The 17372-nt window shown below is 38.4% G+C and overlaps 1 protein-coding gene across 1 annotated transcript; it reads right to left on the minus strand.

Annotated features, from left to right (window-relative positions):
- Nucleotides 1-984: 984 nt before the first annotated feature.
- On the minus strand, nucleotides 985-13121 carry igsf8 (immunoglobulin superfamily member 8). Its single transcript, XM_005796988.2, has 8 exons — nucleotides 12979-13121; nucleotides 12712-12872; nucleotides 9257-9637; nucleotides 8037-8498; nucleotides 5872-6050; nucleotides 5408-5660; nucleotides 4215-4661; nucleotides 985-3167 (listed from the first exon to the last, which is right to left on the minus strand). Exons 2-8 carry the CDS (start codon nucleotides 12767-12769, stop codon nucleotides 3040-3042), a joined length of 1908 nt encoding a protein of 635 aa, XP_005797045.1. The 5' UTR covers nucleotides 12770-12872; nucleotides 12979-13121; the 3' UTR covers nucleotides 985-3039.
- Nucleotides 13122-17372: the final 4251 nt, after the last annotated feature.

Below are 17372 nucleotides of genomic sequence, written 5' to 3' on the forward strand. Positions count from 1 at the left end.
CCAAGGCATTCCTAGGCCAGCTGAGAAACATAGTCCCTCCAGCGTGTCCTGGGTCTTCCCTGGGGCCTCCTCCCAGTGGGACATGCCCAGAACACCTCACCAGAGAGGCGTATAGGAGGCATCCTAACCACATGTCGAGTCACCTCAACTGACTCCTCTCGACGTGAAGGAGCAGCGGCTCTACTCTGAGTCCCTCCTGGATATCTGAGCGTCTTGACTGTTGACAAGACAACACTCCTGTCAGCAGATTTAGCATTACATTTCTGTATTCAATTTTTTGTTTTTTAATCCTATGTAACATTAAAATTTCCTCAGAAACTGAATAATGGGCTTCTTAGCAGCTCCAAGACATAATCATCAAAATAAACAAATATAACGAAGATGTGTTATTGTCTGTAACGACACTATAAAATACAGTATGTATGTTTCAGTCTTTAATTGAATTTCTGAAATGAATCAACTTTTTTTGATATCCTAATTTATTGGTGAACACCAATATATAAAGAATAAAAAATAGCTAAATGTGCGATGAAGGAAAAGTACAAATTTGTAGACTGTAAAATACTAGCATTATTGGGGTTAAGTTACTTATTTTTCCAGGTAGTAACAATGACTCAAAATACTAGAATGATTTTCTTCATTATTAAAAATCCAGTACTCCAGAATTAAAAGACCATACAGTTTTTGTTTTGTTTTTCTTTCAGACATAGTTACTTTACAAAAGCTTGCAGGATCTTGAGTTGACCCTGATTTGGTTTTTATAATACGGAAATTACAGCAACCACAAGAAATGTTCTGGTTTTACATTCTTAACAATGGAAAATGTTGCAAAGCAAACCAAAAGTGCCTCATCCAACAGACTGGATTGTTGTCTTGGCTCCAGGATGTTCTGAAATCATTACGATCTCTTCAGTTTCATCTGATATGAACATTGTGAAGCTTTCTGAAAACAAAGTGGCAGAAAATTGAAACGACAAATCGCAATGAAAATCCAGATTGTTTTATTGGTGTTTAATCGTCTGGCAAGTTTGCCAAAGCACCATAAGAAACAGAAGTGAATGGCAGTATGATGCATTCAGGAATAGTGGAGCATGCCATCAGTAAACAACTCTTAACAAAAAAAAATTTTGAGAACATTTTACACAAATGCACATTTTATACAGTAGTGCTTATATTTTTCAACACTGTGCAAAAACTTTTCACAGAGGCCATTATTCACAGAGATCAGAGACTGGAAACAAATCGAATGTGAGCCACACGCAGCGTGGGGGAAGGGCGGCGGGATTCGCTGCAGCCATATACGGGGATTAGAGATGAATACGCAGATACCCGCTTACTGCCATCTGAAAACACATCCAGACAGCCCTGTCCTGCCTCTGCTGCTGCGTTTGCATGTATCCGCGTTGGTGTGCAAGGGCATCGAGAGCGTGCATGTTGGGGAACAGATCAGCTTTGGGTCTGGCACAAAGTGGCTCAGGAAGCAAGCATAGATGTGACGTTACTCCAAACTGTCTTTGAACATTTATAATCAGGGTTTTTGGAAGCACGACTAACAAAAGGCAGACAGTCTCCTGCAGAGAGAAAGAGACTCAAAGTCCATGCACATAATTTTACATGACCACACTTTTCTTTAGGAGTGACTTTCAACAGGAAGAGGAGGATAGATTAAGTGTACAGACGCACTGAATCTGTCCAACACATTTTTGTGGGCTAGCAGTGGGAGCCATAGTCATAAAAAGCTTTCTAAAGAGCTCTGGACCACATGAGGACAAGAATGATAGAGATACTTAACCAAACTATCAGGTCATCTGGCTGGGAAACTGCAGCTTCCATTAAACAACAAACACATGATTTAAAAGAAAAAGAGAACAAAACACAATTGTTATTCTGCAACTCAGAAGCATTAACCCCACAAACAAGAAAAAAAAGCAAAGAACTTGCTTTTTGGCTGGAAGATTATAGCGTAAACGATACCAAAGGGCTTTGGTCCCAGACTCGTTTTTGTCCAAGTGCTTTAAAGGAGCAGACTGAGGAAGCATGCTAATCAGAGGTACTTTACATAGAAACATGGTGCTGCAGCGCCATCCTACATTAAGTACATTTAGCAGGCAGTTTCAGCAAAGTTTGAACAGATTTCCACTTAGTGCAGATGGTACCTCCTTTAATCTTAGTCAAATGTATAAAACATAAACCTGCTTTGAAAGTTCTCAACAGAATGAAGCATCAACTGGTACTTCACTGGTTTTCATGAGAAAGTTCCCAGCCATATGCCTCCTTGTTAACTCACAGACAGACTGACGCTTTGTTTACTTGCAGAGCTGCTCTGGGCTCTACACGGCGGACTGTCCCTGCTCATTTTAAAAAAGTGGAGGCTCAGCATTCATGTGACTGTCAGTGAGGGGCTGAGTCCATGCACATACATTTACACATTGTGGAGGTTTGCATTCAAAACAAAAACACAGTTTAAAACAAGGAGCAAGCAGAAAAAATAATTATAATAATCCACATGAACTCTGCACCAATAGTAAACATATAAAGACCTACATATCCAGCATCATATAAAAATAATCTGATGAGTTGAGTGGCATTGTTCTGTAACCCTTGACAATTTTTAACAGAAAAGTTCACTTTAGTGAAACCTGTACAGATATCACCTTCAAACCTCTTCAATAATCTTTACAAAACCTTATTTAGTTTAATCACAACTTAAAGAAGATTATGAAAAATGGGGTTTAGCATCACATGAGACAACTATCAACTCCACTTGAAAAGTGAAGCAGAGAAATCAATGGTTCAAACCTCTTATGGGTGCAAATGTGATTGAGCAACATTGAGGGAGTAAAAAAAAAAAGAAAAAAGTAATTTGGCAGTAATTGTGAAACTCAAGTACAAACACAGAAAATCCATATTAAAATATGCCAAACTCCTTAATTTAGTCTTGAGGTCATTTTGGAGCAGGGTGACATTTTCCTGCCACAGTAATCTCTGCAGTACCTCTTCAGGTAGAAAAAGCCAAAAAGCTGGCGGCAGCAGGGAAGCCTATTTTGGAGCTCTTTGTCTTGCTAGCCGCTTCATGAAGCAGCAGGTTACGGTTGCGATGATGAAGATGCCAACAAACAAGGCCGATGAGACTCCGACCACCAGAGGGATGAGCAGGAGGTCAGCAGCTGGAGAAGCAAAGGAAAAAATGGAGAGAAAGCTCCTATGCAAGATATCAAAATGCTTTAGTTCTGTTTTTCATTGGATATATTTATAATTTGGTAACATGAATGTCTCAGAGTTTCAGAGCTTATGGAATATGAGCTTATTGATGGTCTGCACTTTCAGGCATTTTCTTCTGGAGCTTTGTGCAAACATATATTCTGTTTTTGCTTTTTCAACCCACTTAAATGTTTAAGATCCCCAAACTAATTTTTGTATTACAGACAGATAACCAGGTGCAAATGTGATTCTCAAAACGTAATTCCATTTACTAAAATAATTAAAAGGCTATCCAAATCAAACTGGCTCTACATGAGAAGGTAAATGCCTCCTAAACCTAAACCCTGGTTTTGCTTTCCTTAGGAGGAACAACTGCCATTATATTTTTCAAAAATATTACTTTTTGTCCTTTACATCTGTATGGAGGAATTTTGTCCACACTTCTTTGAAGAATTGTTTTTATGCGGCCATACTGCCCGATTTTCAAACATGAGTGGCCCTTTTAGGATCAATCCACAGATTTAGGTCCACAACCTGATTAGGCCACTGAAAAACTTTCATTTTTCTATTTCAAGCCACTCAGAGGTGGAAATGCTAATGCACTCTGGGTCATTGATCTGAAGGGTGTTTGAGAGTGAGATCACAAGCTGGTGGCTGGACATTTCTCCTTTAGTGCACACAGCAAATAACAGTATTTATCTATTTTTTTCTTAGGCACAGACAAAAGACTCAGCAACTTGATATGAAAGGTGAAAAAAGTACAAGGGCAGAATGAATTGACACAGAATGTTCAGCTAATGTGGCAGGTCATTGCATTAAATGTGACTGGCTTTGCTCCAAGTTAGAATCACTAGTTGATTCTTCTAAACATTTAAAATAAATCTAATTACTGTGCTAAACCCCAAGAATCTTTGTGCCACTGCTCAGACGTTCACTTGTCAAGGCTGGAGCAAACAGTGACCAAATATTAGCAAATAACTGAGAAAATGGCCGTAATACAACAAGGCTCTTACCTCTGGCATACAGATAAACAGTCACTTCATTTGACTCTGCTTTGGCCCCCGTGTCGTACCAGCCTCCATGAGGATCCTGGCCCCACACTTCTGCACGACATCCATACATGCCCTGGTTCTCCACCGTTGACATGTGAATCCTCAGCCTGTAGCTGACGGCAGAAAGCCGGTCGATGCTGATCTCACTGTCATTGACGTAAATATTTGCTACACCATTGTACATCAGAGTAGCGATGAGCGTGGGTTGTGCTACTAGTTCAGCGTCTAAGGGAGCACCACCCGAGTTCCTTGTGATGACTGGTTCAGGAATCGGCCGCCGCAGCCATTGCACTTGAACCTGCACCGGACCTGTGGCTGTCGCTGTGGTGTTGCAGATTATGGTGATGGTGCTTCCTCGTTTCAGCAGGGGGCCACGTGGGAGCCGAGCCACAGCTGAGACCAAAACATCTGAGGAAAAAACGACAACATTGAGAAAAGAAAAATAGGTAAATAACACAAATGGATCAAAATTATGAGACAAAAGTCTACCAAACAAATTAATATTTGGCTGTTTAAACTTTTGGGGTTCCTTCAGAATGACAACAATATCAAACGCACCACCATGTAATGGATCAAAAGAGATATTTCAGTGAATTTTATTTATTCCAAGTCCATAATAGCTATTAAGCAATGCACTTAAGTTCAAAGTTTTAATTTAGCCTGTAGTTTGTTCAGAGAGCACTAGAGTTCCAGTGAATACCAGGAAGGCTGAATGAAGTACAGCCATTAGTGTCCATTATGAGCATCTTTTCCCACTAGATTCAGACCAACTGGCTAAACATTATTACATTACGATGTAAATTGCATTTTTACAACACTTGGACTACATCATTTAACAATTATTGCCCTCCAAACAGTCATTTGCAATACGTGGCCTTACTCCATCACCCTCTAGCTTCACAAAAGTTTTTGAAAAAAAAAACATTTCCCCTCTTGAATGAGCAGAATACTTCCTCTTTTGATTCAGATGTGTTGGACCATGGAAACCTCTACAATATGTAGAACAGTGCTCCTTGATGACTGTTTTTGGACACTACTGCCTTCAACAGATAATGTGGCAAAAGATTCTTTCAAAATACGGCAGGGAAACATAAAACCATCTTCAGGCAGCTAATATTAAAGAAATGGGGAATTTTATTTTATCTTAGGCTTACCTTTGGTCTTCAGGTTGACAGTGACACCCTCTGACCTCTGGGTGAGTGTTGCAGGAATAGACAGGCTGGGGTTTTTCCTGCCAGCATACACACTCACCACACAGCGATACACGCCTGAGTCGGCAGGCCGGGCTGAGAAGAGCTTTAAAGAATATGTCCCCTCGGAGACTTTCTCCAGAGAGCCGCCGCTGGCTCTGCTGAGGTCGTCTCCCCAGCTTACAGTACCGTCCGGGCTCATCCGAGCCACTTCAACCTTAACAGGAAGCACAGCAAGCCACCAGTCAGTAAGGAATGCAATGTAATTTCAGCTTATTGATGAGAATATTATGATTTATTCCAGGATTTTACATTATAATCGTCATTATAATATATGTATTGAGTTTTACAATATAATAGAAAATACAATGAACTAAAATTAAAGAAACATATTTCTAAATAAGTGAGCAAAATGAAAATGGCAGTACCTCTACTCCTCCGGCTCCAACAGCATCACTGCTGACTGATCCTCTCTTCATCCACTGCACCAGCAGACCCGAGTTCACCTCAGATGCCAACCCCAGCACCTCACAGGTCAGGATGAGAGGGGACCCAACCTGGAGGGTCACCTCCCCCCGGGGTGAGGACACTACACCCAGAGACTCCGCTTGAAAGAAACAGAGACAGATTTGATGAGAACAAAACTCTTCTGAGTGCCAAGGCACAAACAGGCACTTAGACTGTGATTAAATAAATCTCTACAGAAAGTGAGATACGGCAGAGAGCAGTTTCCTAGAAGCAGACTGTAAAATGCTCAGTGTGCCCTGCATTGGTATTCAACCCTCTTTACTCAAGTACTTCTTAAGAAAAAGCCAGTGAAACTAAATGCCTTCAGGAGCCATCTTGTTAATAGAGAAAGCCCACACTGTAAATTAATCTCAGTATAAATTCAGCTTTTCTGTGCAGGCCTCAGAGATTTATTAGAGAACATTAATAAACAAGTAGCATCATAAAGATTAATGAAAACTAATTAACACAAAATCCTGGGTTTTCAGCATCTCAAAGGCTACTGTTCAATCCATCAGCTGAAAATGGCTGTGCAAAAAGAGCCAACCTCCATCTTTCCTCCCTCGGTTTGCATGTAAATAAACTTAACTGGTGTAATAACAACACATCAATGCTAACCCACTGTGTGTGCAAGACTTGTTTAACAATGGCACAATATTCCTCTAGAAAAAAAAGAAAATACATTATTTAAGCTAACAAAAAGAGGCCATTGTATGAGCTGAATAACAAGAGAGACAATGAACAATAACATAAAGCCTCTCAGTGAGTGTCTTTAGAAAGGACAACAATGCATGCACTGATAAGCTTAAAGTTTGACCTCAATCTTATCATAGAAAATGTTTTCAAATTTTTGCATAGTGCAACGAAACCCCTGGTTATCTCTTTCTGCAACACAATCAAGTCTAAAATAATTAATTTGAAATGAGATGAATCAATAACAAGTATACCTTTACACCAAATTATTGAACTGAGGATCTGTACTGACAGCAGATATTTACCTTTTACTATATGTAACATCTTGATGCAGGATAGAATAATATGTTTGAAGAGGTATTACCCAACACAGTGGTGCTTATCTAAAAGAAATAATAGACATGCTGGTCTGACAGAAAGAAAGTTATCCTCTCTGCAGGCTGAAGGAGGCCAAGGTGGGAAAAAAAAGATTATATAATCCTTCAGATCTGCTGCAAGGCCAGAGGCATCTATCCAGTCATACAGGCAGTCGGCTATTGACTTATTAAATCCAGCTGGATAAGCAAAAAGAGGCCAGCGTATTTAGAATGTCAGTCAGAAAATCTGACTGCTGAGGCACCAAAGGAACAGATCTGCCAGAAATTAATTCATAACTATTTTAACCAAATGTCATTTTTATTATTAAAGCAAGAATTTGTGGACAATTTTTTTTAGCACAGTTAATGATTTACGATATATTAAGTTTTTTAAAATAAAAGCATTTCCCACCTGAAGTTGGGATTTTGTGAAAAGAATTTGCCCCATGACTTCCATCAACCTTTTCCATACCCAAGTTGTTAAAAGACTGGCAGTAAAATGAACACAAATGTTTATCCTATTATTTAACAAGTACTCAATTGAGGCCTCAGCATCATAAACTCTGGAAAGAGCCCAGGGTACTCAGTGACACACAGAGCATAAACCAAGCCTGCTTTGTTGTTAGAATTTATTGCTATTTACAAACTTTTCCACAGCCTGGCTGAATATTGCTAGGACTGTTTGTGAAAAAGGAGAATTATGTTGTTTTTCATTTGAGGCCTTGTCTCCGTTAATGCTTTACTCATTGAGCATTGCAAGTCTTTTGCTGATTCCTGTCTTCAAAAAGTTACTTTTTATGAAACGTTTTGAGTGCATTCTGATTTATTCTTATTTCATTTTCACTACAAATCCAATAGTGTTTGCCCAACAAAATTACTAACCCCCAGATTGAGTAGGCATGCTAAAGTTAAATTATCCTAACTAAAGCTCTGAGGTAGTTTTTGAGTAGTAAAACACATCGGCAGTTGTGTTTTGTGTCGATTGTGTTTTTTGGCACCTGAAGCCTACACAAAATCTGTTTCGCTTCTTTAATTACCTAGTTGCTGAATGGTCAAGTTGCCAATATCTAGGGTCCTTTGAGCAATCCTCTGCCACGTTCGATCAGGGTCCCTAATCCACTGTGAGGCTTCACAGAAGTACGACCCAGCGTCATCGGGCTGCACCGCCTTCATCTTCATCAAGTACAACCCCTGTCCACCCTCTCCGTTCCTCTTCTCCAGTGTGATCTCTCCATCATCGTAGCGTTTCTTGTAGAACCGTCCTGGAACAACCCCTAGAAGCTTGTCGATGGAGATGATCTCTCTAATTGTGCTGACCTCGCTGCCAGCGCCGCTGTCTGAACGTTCGCTGCCACCCCGCTTCCCGAACACGATGGACAGATGGGTAAGTTGCTCCGACTGGATGCTGGATGAGCACATCAGAGTTAATTCAGATCCTTCATGAACAGGCTGGCTGGTTAGGGAGCGAATATAGCTGATTTGGAGTGAGTCTGGAATCACTGTGGGGCAACAAAACAGAAGAAAACAAAGCACCAATCTGTAATCTGTCTACATTATTTTTTTTGTTAAAAAAAGATGTACTCTTAATGAGGCAAACTGTTTTTAATATGTAAATGAAGCAATATTCTATGCAAAATCAGAAAAAGTATAAAGATTCTTTGTCTTTAATTCTTGATTTTTTTATTTTTGTCCCACCATTTTTGAAAATGAAACTCTTTTGAATGAGATTTTTTTTCTCTACTAGTTTATAGTTTTGGTCTCCTAGCCTATGAGCTATCAGTTAGCTGTCTGTGTATTGTTGCTGAGGTGTGCAATATCTTCTGAACCTCAATGCTTGAACTCTTCCAGTAGTGAAAAACACAGTTTATTACCTGGATACTGGAGATAACACTATTTATTCAGTGGAAACATCCTTTTACATTTTTATTTTAGTGTAATTCAACTTTTAATATTACAATTATTAGATTGTGACTCTATAGCCATTTTGTTTCCAGATCATCAGTTACATTCCTGTACATGTCCAGTGAAACATAGAAAACAGTACTTATGTTCAAGGTTATTTTGGTTCTGCAACTTCAGCAAATTAATGTTTATATTTTCAGTCAAACTGTTATTTGTAAACCCATTTTAACATCAAATCTTTTGTTGGAGTCACAAATACATACTTTATAGAACTCTCTACAAAAGACTACCTTGATTATAAAAGGCAACCCACTTTGAAAATACATTCAGAGAAATTTGCATTAGTTTGTCTTACCTTTGACAGGAACCAACGCGCTGTAATTTCCCTGGTAGGTGCTGTCCGTGCTGGGTGTATAACACTCATATTTCCCCTCGTCTTCAGCTCGAAGTCTCTGGATCACCAGTCGGACCATATCCCCCGAATCTCTCTCAATCCTCACCTCCCCATTCCTCACTCTGGCCTGGAATGGGGCGTATGGGAAACCTTTGTCCCTGGTGGACACCACTCCTATCTGTTTTCCTCCAGCATCATTCCTATAAAGGAACCACTCAAATTCTTGGGTACGTGAACCTTCATATCCGGACACTTGACATGGCAAGGCGAGACGGAATCCGGCAACACGGAAAAGTGGTCCATTGGGAAGAGTCACGTCCCGGCACATAGCATACTGGAACACTGTGATACATAGAGAAGGAGAGAAAGTTTTATGTAAACTTTGGTAAGTTATAGTTGCATCAAATGAATAACGTCTGGAATAGATGACTGATTATGCAAATAATAAATTAAAATGGTGTGAATAGGAGCCTTGAAGGTTAGTGCTCTCAGTGAGATTCCTGTTAATATGACTAGGGAAGTCAGCGGGCCCAATTTCAAGCTGGTAGAAACTGAGTAAATACTTATGTAAACAGAGGAACTAAATAAAATCAGAAAGCTATTAAAAGTTATGAAATATCACAAGTTATTAATCAACCAGCATTATGTATGTTTAGTAAACATGTCTTTGGTTCTAAGCAGAAATATTCAGCATGGGTTCCTCATATTCAGCAGCCAATGAACCTGGCTGCTGAAAGCCAGGTTGTTTTCTACTGAGCCTCTCTGTCTGGTTTTAAAAATAAAAATACCCCTATTTAAGAAAGTTCCTATTAAAAATCAATTTGGTCCTTCTGAACGCTTCAACTCAGCATCTGAAACTCACAGACCGTTATGCTACAATTGAAAAAAGTAAATATAAAGAAAAATCAAAGGAAAACTTTAAAGGATCAAAAGGCTAAAGAAATTAAGACAAAATTTGAACATTACAAGAAACTCTGGATGCTTGAAAGCAAAACAAAACAGAAAGTCACCAAAGAATTACCTAATAGTATTTATTTATGAGGTAACTATATAAAAATATATCATAATCCAAGAAGAAAAAGCAGAATGACATCTTTAGTAATGTCTGAAATGAGTGGTAAAGTTCACAATGTAGACATCTTTATCATTTATGCTTTGTGTCAAATAAAACAAGCTAAGCAGAAAATCTCATCTTGGGATTAAGTGTTCATGTCATCAATCCTTAAAATAAAAAGAATTTAATACTTCTTTGATACAGAAAGGAATTCTTAGAAGAACTCTAAACATGACACCGTTTCACCCAAAATTTAAAGTTCATAAAAATCTGAATCCCTTTATTTGGCCACATCTCTTGAACAAAGGAGCATAAAAACACTAAACTACTGCAAAGCAAAAATACCCAACACCCACAGGTTATGTTATTAAATTAGTGTCAGCACAGTTATCGATTTGCCCAGAAAGCAAGAGCTAAGGCAGCTGAACTGCTCCTGTGTCTTTTCAAAGCTACCCCAAACAAGATTCTGTCGTAAGAGACTGCAGATATATCTGCCACTCACCTCTGACTAACCCTCCATAAGACTCTTAACTACAACAAGAAAAACAGGTGAGGCAATTGTTTCTGTCCACTATTTATGTGGGGGTGTATGCAGTACTGGAACAACTGGACCCTTTACCAAAAGCAAGCCCTCGCCTGATGACAGACACACATACAAACCCACACAGCACAGATAATGACATGGGAGACTAGAGGGAGGCTTAAGCGGATCAAGTCCTAATTAACATTGGACTCAGCCTGATAGAGCTGGGGGACACCACAGCTCGTCACAATACTCAATGCTGTATGGATTAGACCCCATGCATCAGGGCCTGGGGGGCATTTTCTGAACCAAAACAAACACAGAGATGGTTGTTGCACGTATTGATCTAAAAGCTCCATAGGAAGCCTGTCCTGTTATTATGGAGCTAAAAGGTGAGGGAATCCTACACATACCCATGTCCAAATCACCCAGTTATCCCGCTTAACCCGAAATACAGCCATATTGAATGAATTAAAAAATATATCACGATGAGTCTCACTTGTCAGATTAAAATTACCTTTTGAAAGTAACAACCTTTAAGCAGGTATTAACCCCTTAACTGTCACCCTCAAATGCTTACATGTAAGTGCATAGGTCCAAGAGGACACAGCCTGTGTCATCATCATGACAGTAACTTAAAATGTAACTAAACCCCCTGTGAAAGCATAACCATGCCCCTGACCAATTCTGAGATATTCCACCAAAGTCACAGCCAATTGTGGGGATGAGCAGAGGGGTTGATGTCAGAATCATAAAACTAGAGTCCCAAGTAACCTATTGAGATCGTTTATCAGAAAAAAGTTGACTTGGGGGTTAGTTACAGCTTTTCATTCAGCCCACATTTCTGTTTTTAAAATAAAATGTCATATTTTCATTAACTGTAAGTGGAGAAATATATAAATTAAGGCTTTCAAACATCCATCTGTGTGTAATTAATCTATATAATGTGTTTCACTTAGAGAGAAAGTTCCTGAAATAAATGGACTTTTCAACAATATTCTAATTTGCTGAATGAATCAGTACAAGCAAACAAAAATATCTACTTCTTCATACATGCTGTACAAGTCATTTTTTCTTTAATTTAAACATTATAATGTTCAATCTCTGGACATTGTACTGAACATATGAGATGAACCAAAGTGCTTCTGGTGAGCAAGTTGAGGATACTGCATGTTTAAGACATAAAACAAGCTCTAAAAGACAGAGTATGCTGTAGCCCTGCAGAAGATAGTGAGGGGAGCTGAGAAAATCATTAAAGTGTCAGCCATCCCTCTGTCAACCTTGTAAACCTCTGCCACACCTCAACATCAAAGCTGCTGCATTATTTAATTTATTTGATATTCTTCACCTGCTTTATCCTTAGAAAAATCTATCTGTTAAATGATTTCCCACATTACTATCAATCCCTGAAAATGTCTTGCTACATTGTGGTCCATTAACCACACAATGCAATCACATCAAACTAATTAGAACTTAAACCACCAAGTCAAAACAAAAAGCTTTCCAATATGATCAATCTAACAAACATTTCGCATAAAATACCAACGTTCAGTACTTTATGAAATGGAGGGTGGGAAAAGAAACACCTGTGGTGAAGTGGAGTATAAAAACAGTCAGCATGGAGCTTGCTTTACAGGTAATAAACATGACTGTGTGCATAATGGCTGTGATTCTAATTTTCACCGGCGAGTTGATAATTCGTATAAGACTGGAACATTAGAATAACCCAATCTTCTGTATATTACATCAGAATAAAATGGATTTATTTAGTAAGCCGTCTCCTTCTGTGACAGATGGTGAGGCGGTTGGGAGACAGAACACAGATACGGATGGACTCACCCCAGTGCACAATTACGAATAATGCTGTTTTCATCTTCGGAGCCATCATGGTCCTCATCTTCTCCCCCCCTCCTGAAGTCCAGATGGATTACGTTGATCCAGATCTCTCTCTCCTCGTTCCTCTGCCCGTTTACCGCCGATCATAGTTCACACCAACCCTGCTGTGGGTTCCATTAAAAAATTTTTTTAGGAATAATCTGCACAATTAGCGCCAACTGGAAGACGAAGGCGCCGAATGAATGAAAGTGCAGGAGTACACATACAAACCTGTAAATTTATTCACCCATTTTCCATGCACCACCTCCATCAATACGACGACTACTCCATATTATGTTTTCAGATCATACCGCCTCACCGTCCATTCTTACCACAGGGCAGGGGGCTGGGCTGCAGCTTGGACGTGTGTGTTTGAAGCGGAGAAGGAGTGGTTGGTCACAAGAAGGTGGAGCTTAAATGTATTAGAAAATGAACCACGGTTGGACGATGGCGTTTTGAGCCAATCACAGTTTAGAGAATGGAGGGGGGGCGGGGGTAAGCCAACAAAGAGAAGCTGCATAGACACGGAAAACCACTAGAGGGCGACAAAGGAAAGCATAACAAATCTGTGATTATGAAGTCAGGTAGTCGTTTAATAAAGGCTATAAAAAAGACGTTTAGCGTGTCAAACAATTTATAATTTATGTCTGTAAACGATGTATGAAAAACAAGTATCACAGTATTATAAGTGGTGTTTTAAAGGCCAAAAGTTTTCAAACTGAGAGAAATCCTTTTTTTATTGTTGTTGTTTTACAAACTAACTTTAAGGTTACTGCTTCATTTTTGTCTTGGTGGAGATTTCCAATTTGCTTTTGTTGCATGAATAGTGATAATATGAAAATGCATGTAATGTAAAAGTAAAAAGGGATCTTTAACTAAATAAACATATTTTGCATTGTTCTTTAATCCTTTCAATGAGTTGAGCAGCAGAAAGCAAGAACGAAACCAAAAAAGCAGAATAATCACTTTGATTGGGAATTGTGCTTAAAATCTTTTTGTCAGTTAAGGCTTCCTTTAAGTACACACATTATTATCATCTCTTTGCATCATCTGGCTTTACAAAAAAGGATGATGATGCTGTTGGTAAGGCTGCACCCAAATCAACCATTTCATCAAGAAGTTCAGCTGCAAAGCCATCCTCTAAAGAGGCTCTAGCTAAAGGCATGGTTGTCTGGTACAGAGATTGCTTGGGTCTAGCAGAACACAAGTGAGTCTGAGATTTTTCAGTGCTGGCCTAGTCACTGGTGTTAAAAAGGACTGAAAAGAACCAATGTCTCTCCAAAACAATCTTCAGAGACAGACTGAAATACTACTGGAAGTATCAGAACAGATCTGCAAAGGACTGGGGAAAAGCTATTTTCTCAAACAAGACCCATTTCAGTCTTTGTGTTGCAGGAAAAAGGAGTCTGGACAGGAAAAAAACATTAGCCCTTTCATGAGTTTCGATTACAGTTTCTCTCAAAATATTGCCACAAATAAATGAATAGTAAAATCCGACAGGAGCAACTTTGCCCTATGATCCAGGGATATTCTATCAACCAATGATGTTTTTTTCTGCACAACGGAGCATCATGCCAGCCACACCGTTAGCATTCTGGGTCTGTAGCCAGGAAACTTTTCGGATCCTAACCTCAATGAGAAGCTTCTGACATTTTGTATATATCTGATGTATTACTTCTATGAAACACATGAATGATTTCTTATTAAAACTTCATTTCACTACTGAAGCATCTGATAAAACACTCAAAGGCCATGTCTATAAACAACCCTTTTATTGCTTCAAATTGCATCAGTAAATCTCTGAAAGTAAATGTGCGGAAAATGACAACTTTGAAGAAGATGATCTAAAAAAGCAACAATTACAAATTAGCATTTTACATCACAACATGCATAATAAAACAGAATTTAAACTACATACTACTAAAAGGTTTCCAGGTAAAATGAAGCCCTATACCTTATTGGAAATGTAAAAAATAAAGTATTTAACCCCAGCTGAATGCTTCAGACTGGAACACTGGCAAACTTGAGATTTCATCTTTATAATATATGTTAAAATATGTAATAATACTCTAATTATTTTTTTAAAAATATGCAAATAAAGTATTATGTAAAGAGAAAAGTACAAGACATTTGAAATATGCCAATATACCAAATATAAGAAAAAGTAATAAACCTCAGTTATACTTTGCTGCCTGTAGATTTGAGCAAACCTTCACTTTTATTTCCTGATAAACTCTGATTCTCCAAATTCATCCTATCTAAACTATTTACATTATTGTATAAGGCTGATGAAAACCATCACCTTAGGCCAACAAAAATACATGAGCTCCATCAGCCACAAGATGGAGACATTCAGTTGCCAAACTGGCAAGGCTTTACGTTTCAGGTTGCAAAGTAAACTTTTCATTTACATAAATCAAATAAATGTTCCCTTTTAATGTAACGCAAAGTCACAGTAATGTTTGTTTGTGAAATAAATCTTTTTTATATCTACCAATACTGATTGTTTTATAGTTCTTAAAGTATTCAAAATTAACATGATTTTATTAAAATCCATTTAAAATATCCGACTTTTAATAAAGCCCAAGTTAATCTCAGTAATTTATGTGCAATCTGCAAAGCAGTTTTGTGATTTTTTTTCTTTATTTGACACTCATCAAAAATGATGATGATGTGTTTCTTACTTTAACGGAAGTGAAGAAAAATTATAGATAGTTACAGTCTAACAAGCTTTCACTTACAGTGAGAATGCTGTAAGTTCTCACTGTATTGTATGACATTCATTAGCGAGTAATCACACTCAGATTCATTCTTTCAGGAGATATCTGGGCACCCTGTCTACCGTCCTTCTTTCCTCCCATTTTTCCTCTCCTCACTTTGAGCTACATGGAAACCTGGAAGACTTCACAGCGTGTCTCGGCAGCTACAGAGGAAGTCATTAGGGTATTCTGGGTTAACAAGGCGGCAGGCAGGATATGCAGACTTCAGCAGGAGCGCACACCAAAACTGAGGGATGGCACTCATGCAGAGAAAACTTCCTCAGTCTTATGGCTTCTAATATATCACAATTTTAACCAAGTTGGACAGCTAGAACATGATGTAGTGTGTTTCGCTTCCAGGGAAGTAAAATGAACCTCAGGAAGCTGTGCTAATCTGTACTCTAAGCTACAGAATATTTATGTGAATGACTCATAAAAGGAAATGCTAAAATCTAAAAGTCTTCAGAAGTTATGTTCTCTACTTTTGCAAATAAACTTTTTTTTCACTCGTGAAACCTTTATTCTTCAATCAACCAATAACCACAACCTTTTTTTTAATCATTACTCAATTTGTAATTGACATTCATCTGACCACAAAGCTATTAATGACAATTTAGATGAAAAATATTTTTTCTGACTTCTATGTACTTGGATACATATCCAACTTCACTGAATTTCATATGGCGTGCTGGACCTGTCTTAAACAAAGCAAAATTAAATAAATTCATAAATATAATTAAACCACTCATAAGCTACAATGTGTAAGAAAATGTTTGGATAGATTTGAGTTTATTTGCTCAGGTTTTTGTCCACTTGGAGGCAGCAGAGTTCAGTGATCTTGTATGTCTGACAGACTAAGAGGCGACCACTGAAATTATTGCTTAATTGCTGAAGATCATGAGGTTGTGAACAACACAGATGTGTTTCATGATGTTCCATTAACACCACAGAAAATTATCCTATTTCCATTTATTTTGGTGCTTTCTTACGAGCTATGTGTTGGTAAAATGCACTGTAACCTTTATTTGACTTCTTTGCTGAAAACAGCAGATTTGTGTGTCTAACAGAAACAGAGCACATAGAGACACTGAGCTCTTTATAGACCCTTGGAGGGTTTTATCTGTGAATGTCTGAATGAACATATGATGAAATCTATTTTACCCTATCTCATCAAATGCATCATTTTTGATATACATATAGCCATTTAAAGAAATTAGGACACCCTATTGCTCTTCTTGCACAAAATGGGAAAATAAACACTTTTAACAAAAATGTTAGCTATTTCTGGAAAATAAAGTAATTCAAATACAATTAAACCATGAAAAACAATCTTGTTTTTCCTCAATAAACAAGAGCTATTAACCAAAATATCTATCCAGACTGAGGATAGACCCCCTTACAGCTAGTGTTATGACCTTTGACTGAAATTCAATGAGATGCTTCCCTTACTCATCTACCACATTCTGACATTGGTTTAAGGAAAGTCTGCTCCAATCCTCACTCTCAGCAGTGCAATGCTTTAGGGGTTTCCTACAACCCACTTCAAGTCACCTTGCAAGAGTTTAATGAAGGTCTGGGCTCAGACTCTGCCATTCCACGATAATTTCTTGGTTTTAGGGCTGCATGGTGGAAGTTGGTATAGCAACAAAGAGCTGGGTTCAAATTCTGGTCAGGGTCTTTTTGACATGGAGTCTCTTTGTGTGTGGGTTCTTTCTGGTTACCTGCTGCCGCAGTCTAAAAACATGGCCATTATGTTAATTGGTCTCTCTAATTTGTGTGTACATGGTTGTTTCTCTTGTGTCTCTCTATGTTGTCCTGTAAAGACTGGTGACCTGTCCAGGATGTACTCAGCCTCTCTACCAGTGA

Source organism: Xiphophorus maculatus, chromosome 20 (genome assembly GCF_002775205.1).
Source record: "Xiphophorus maculatus strain JP 163 A chromosome 20, X_maculatus-5.0-male, whole genome shotgun sequence".
Taxonomy (NCBI): Eukaryota; Metazoa; Chordata; class Actinopteri; order Cyprinodontiformes; family Poeciliidae; genus Xiphophorus; species Xiphophorus maculatus.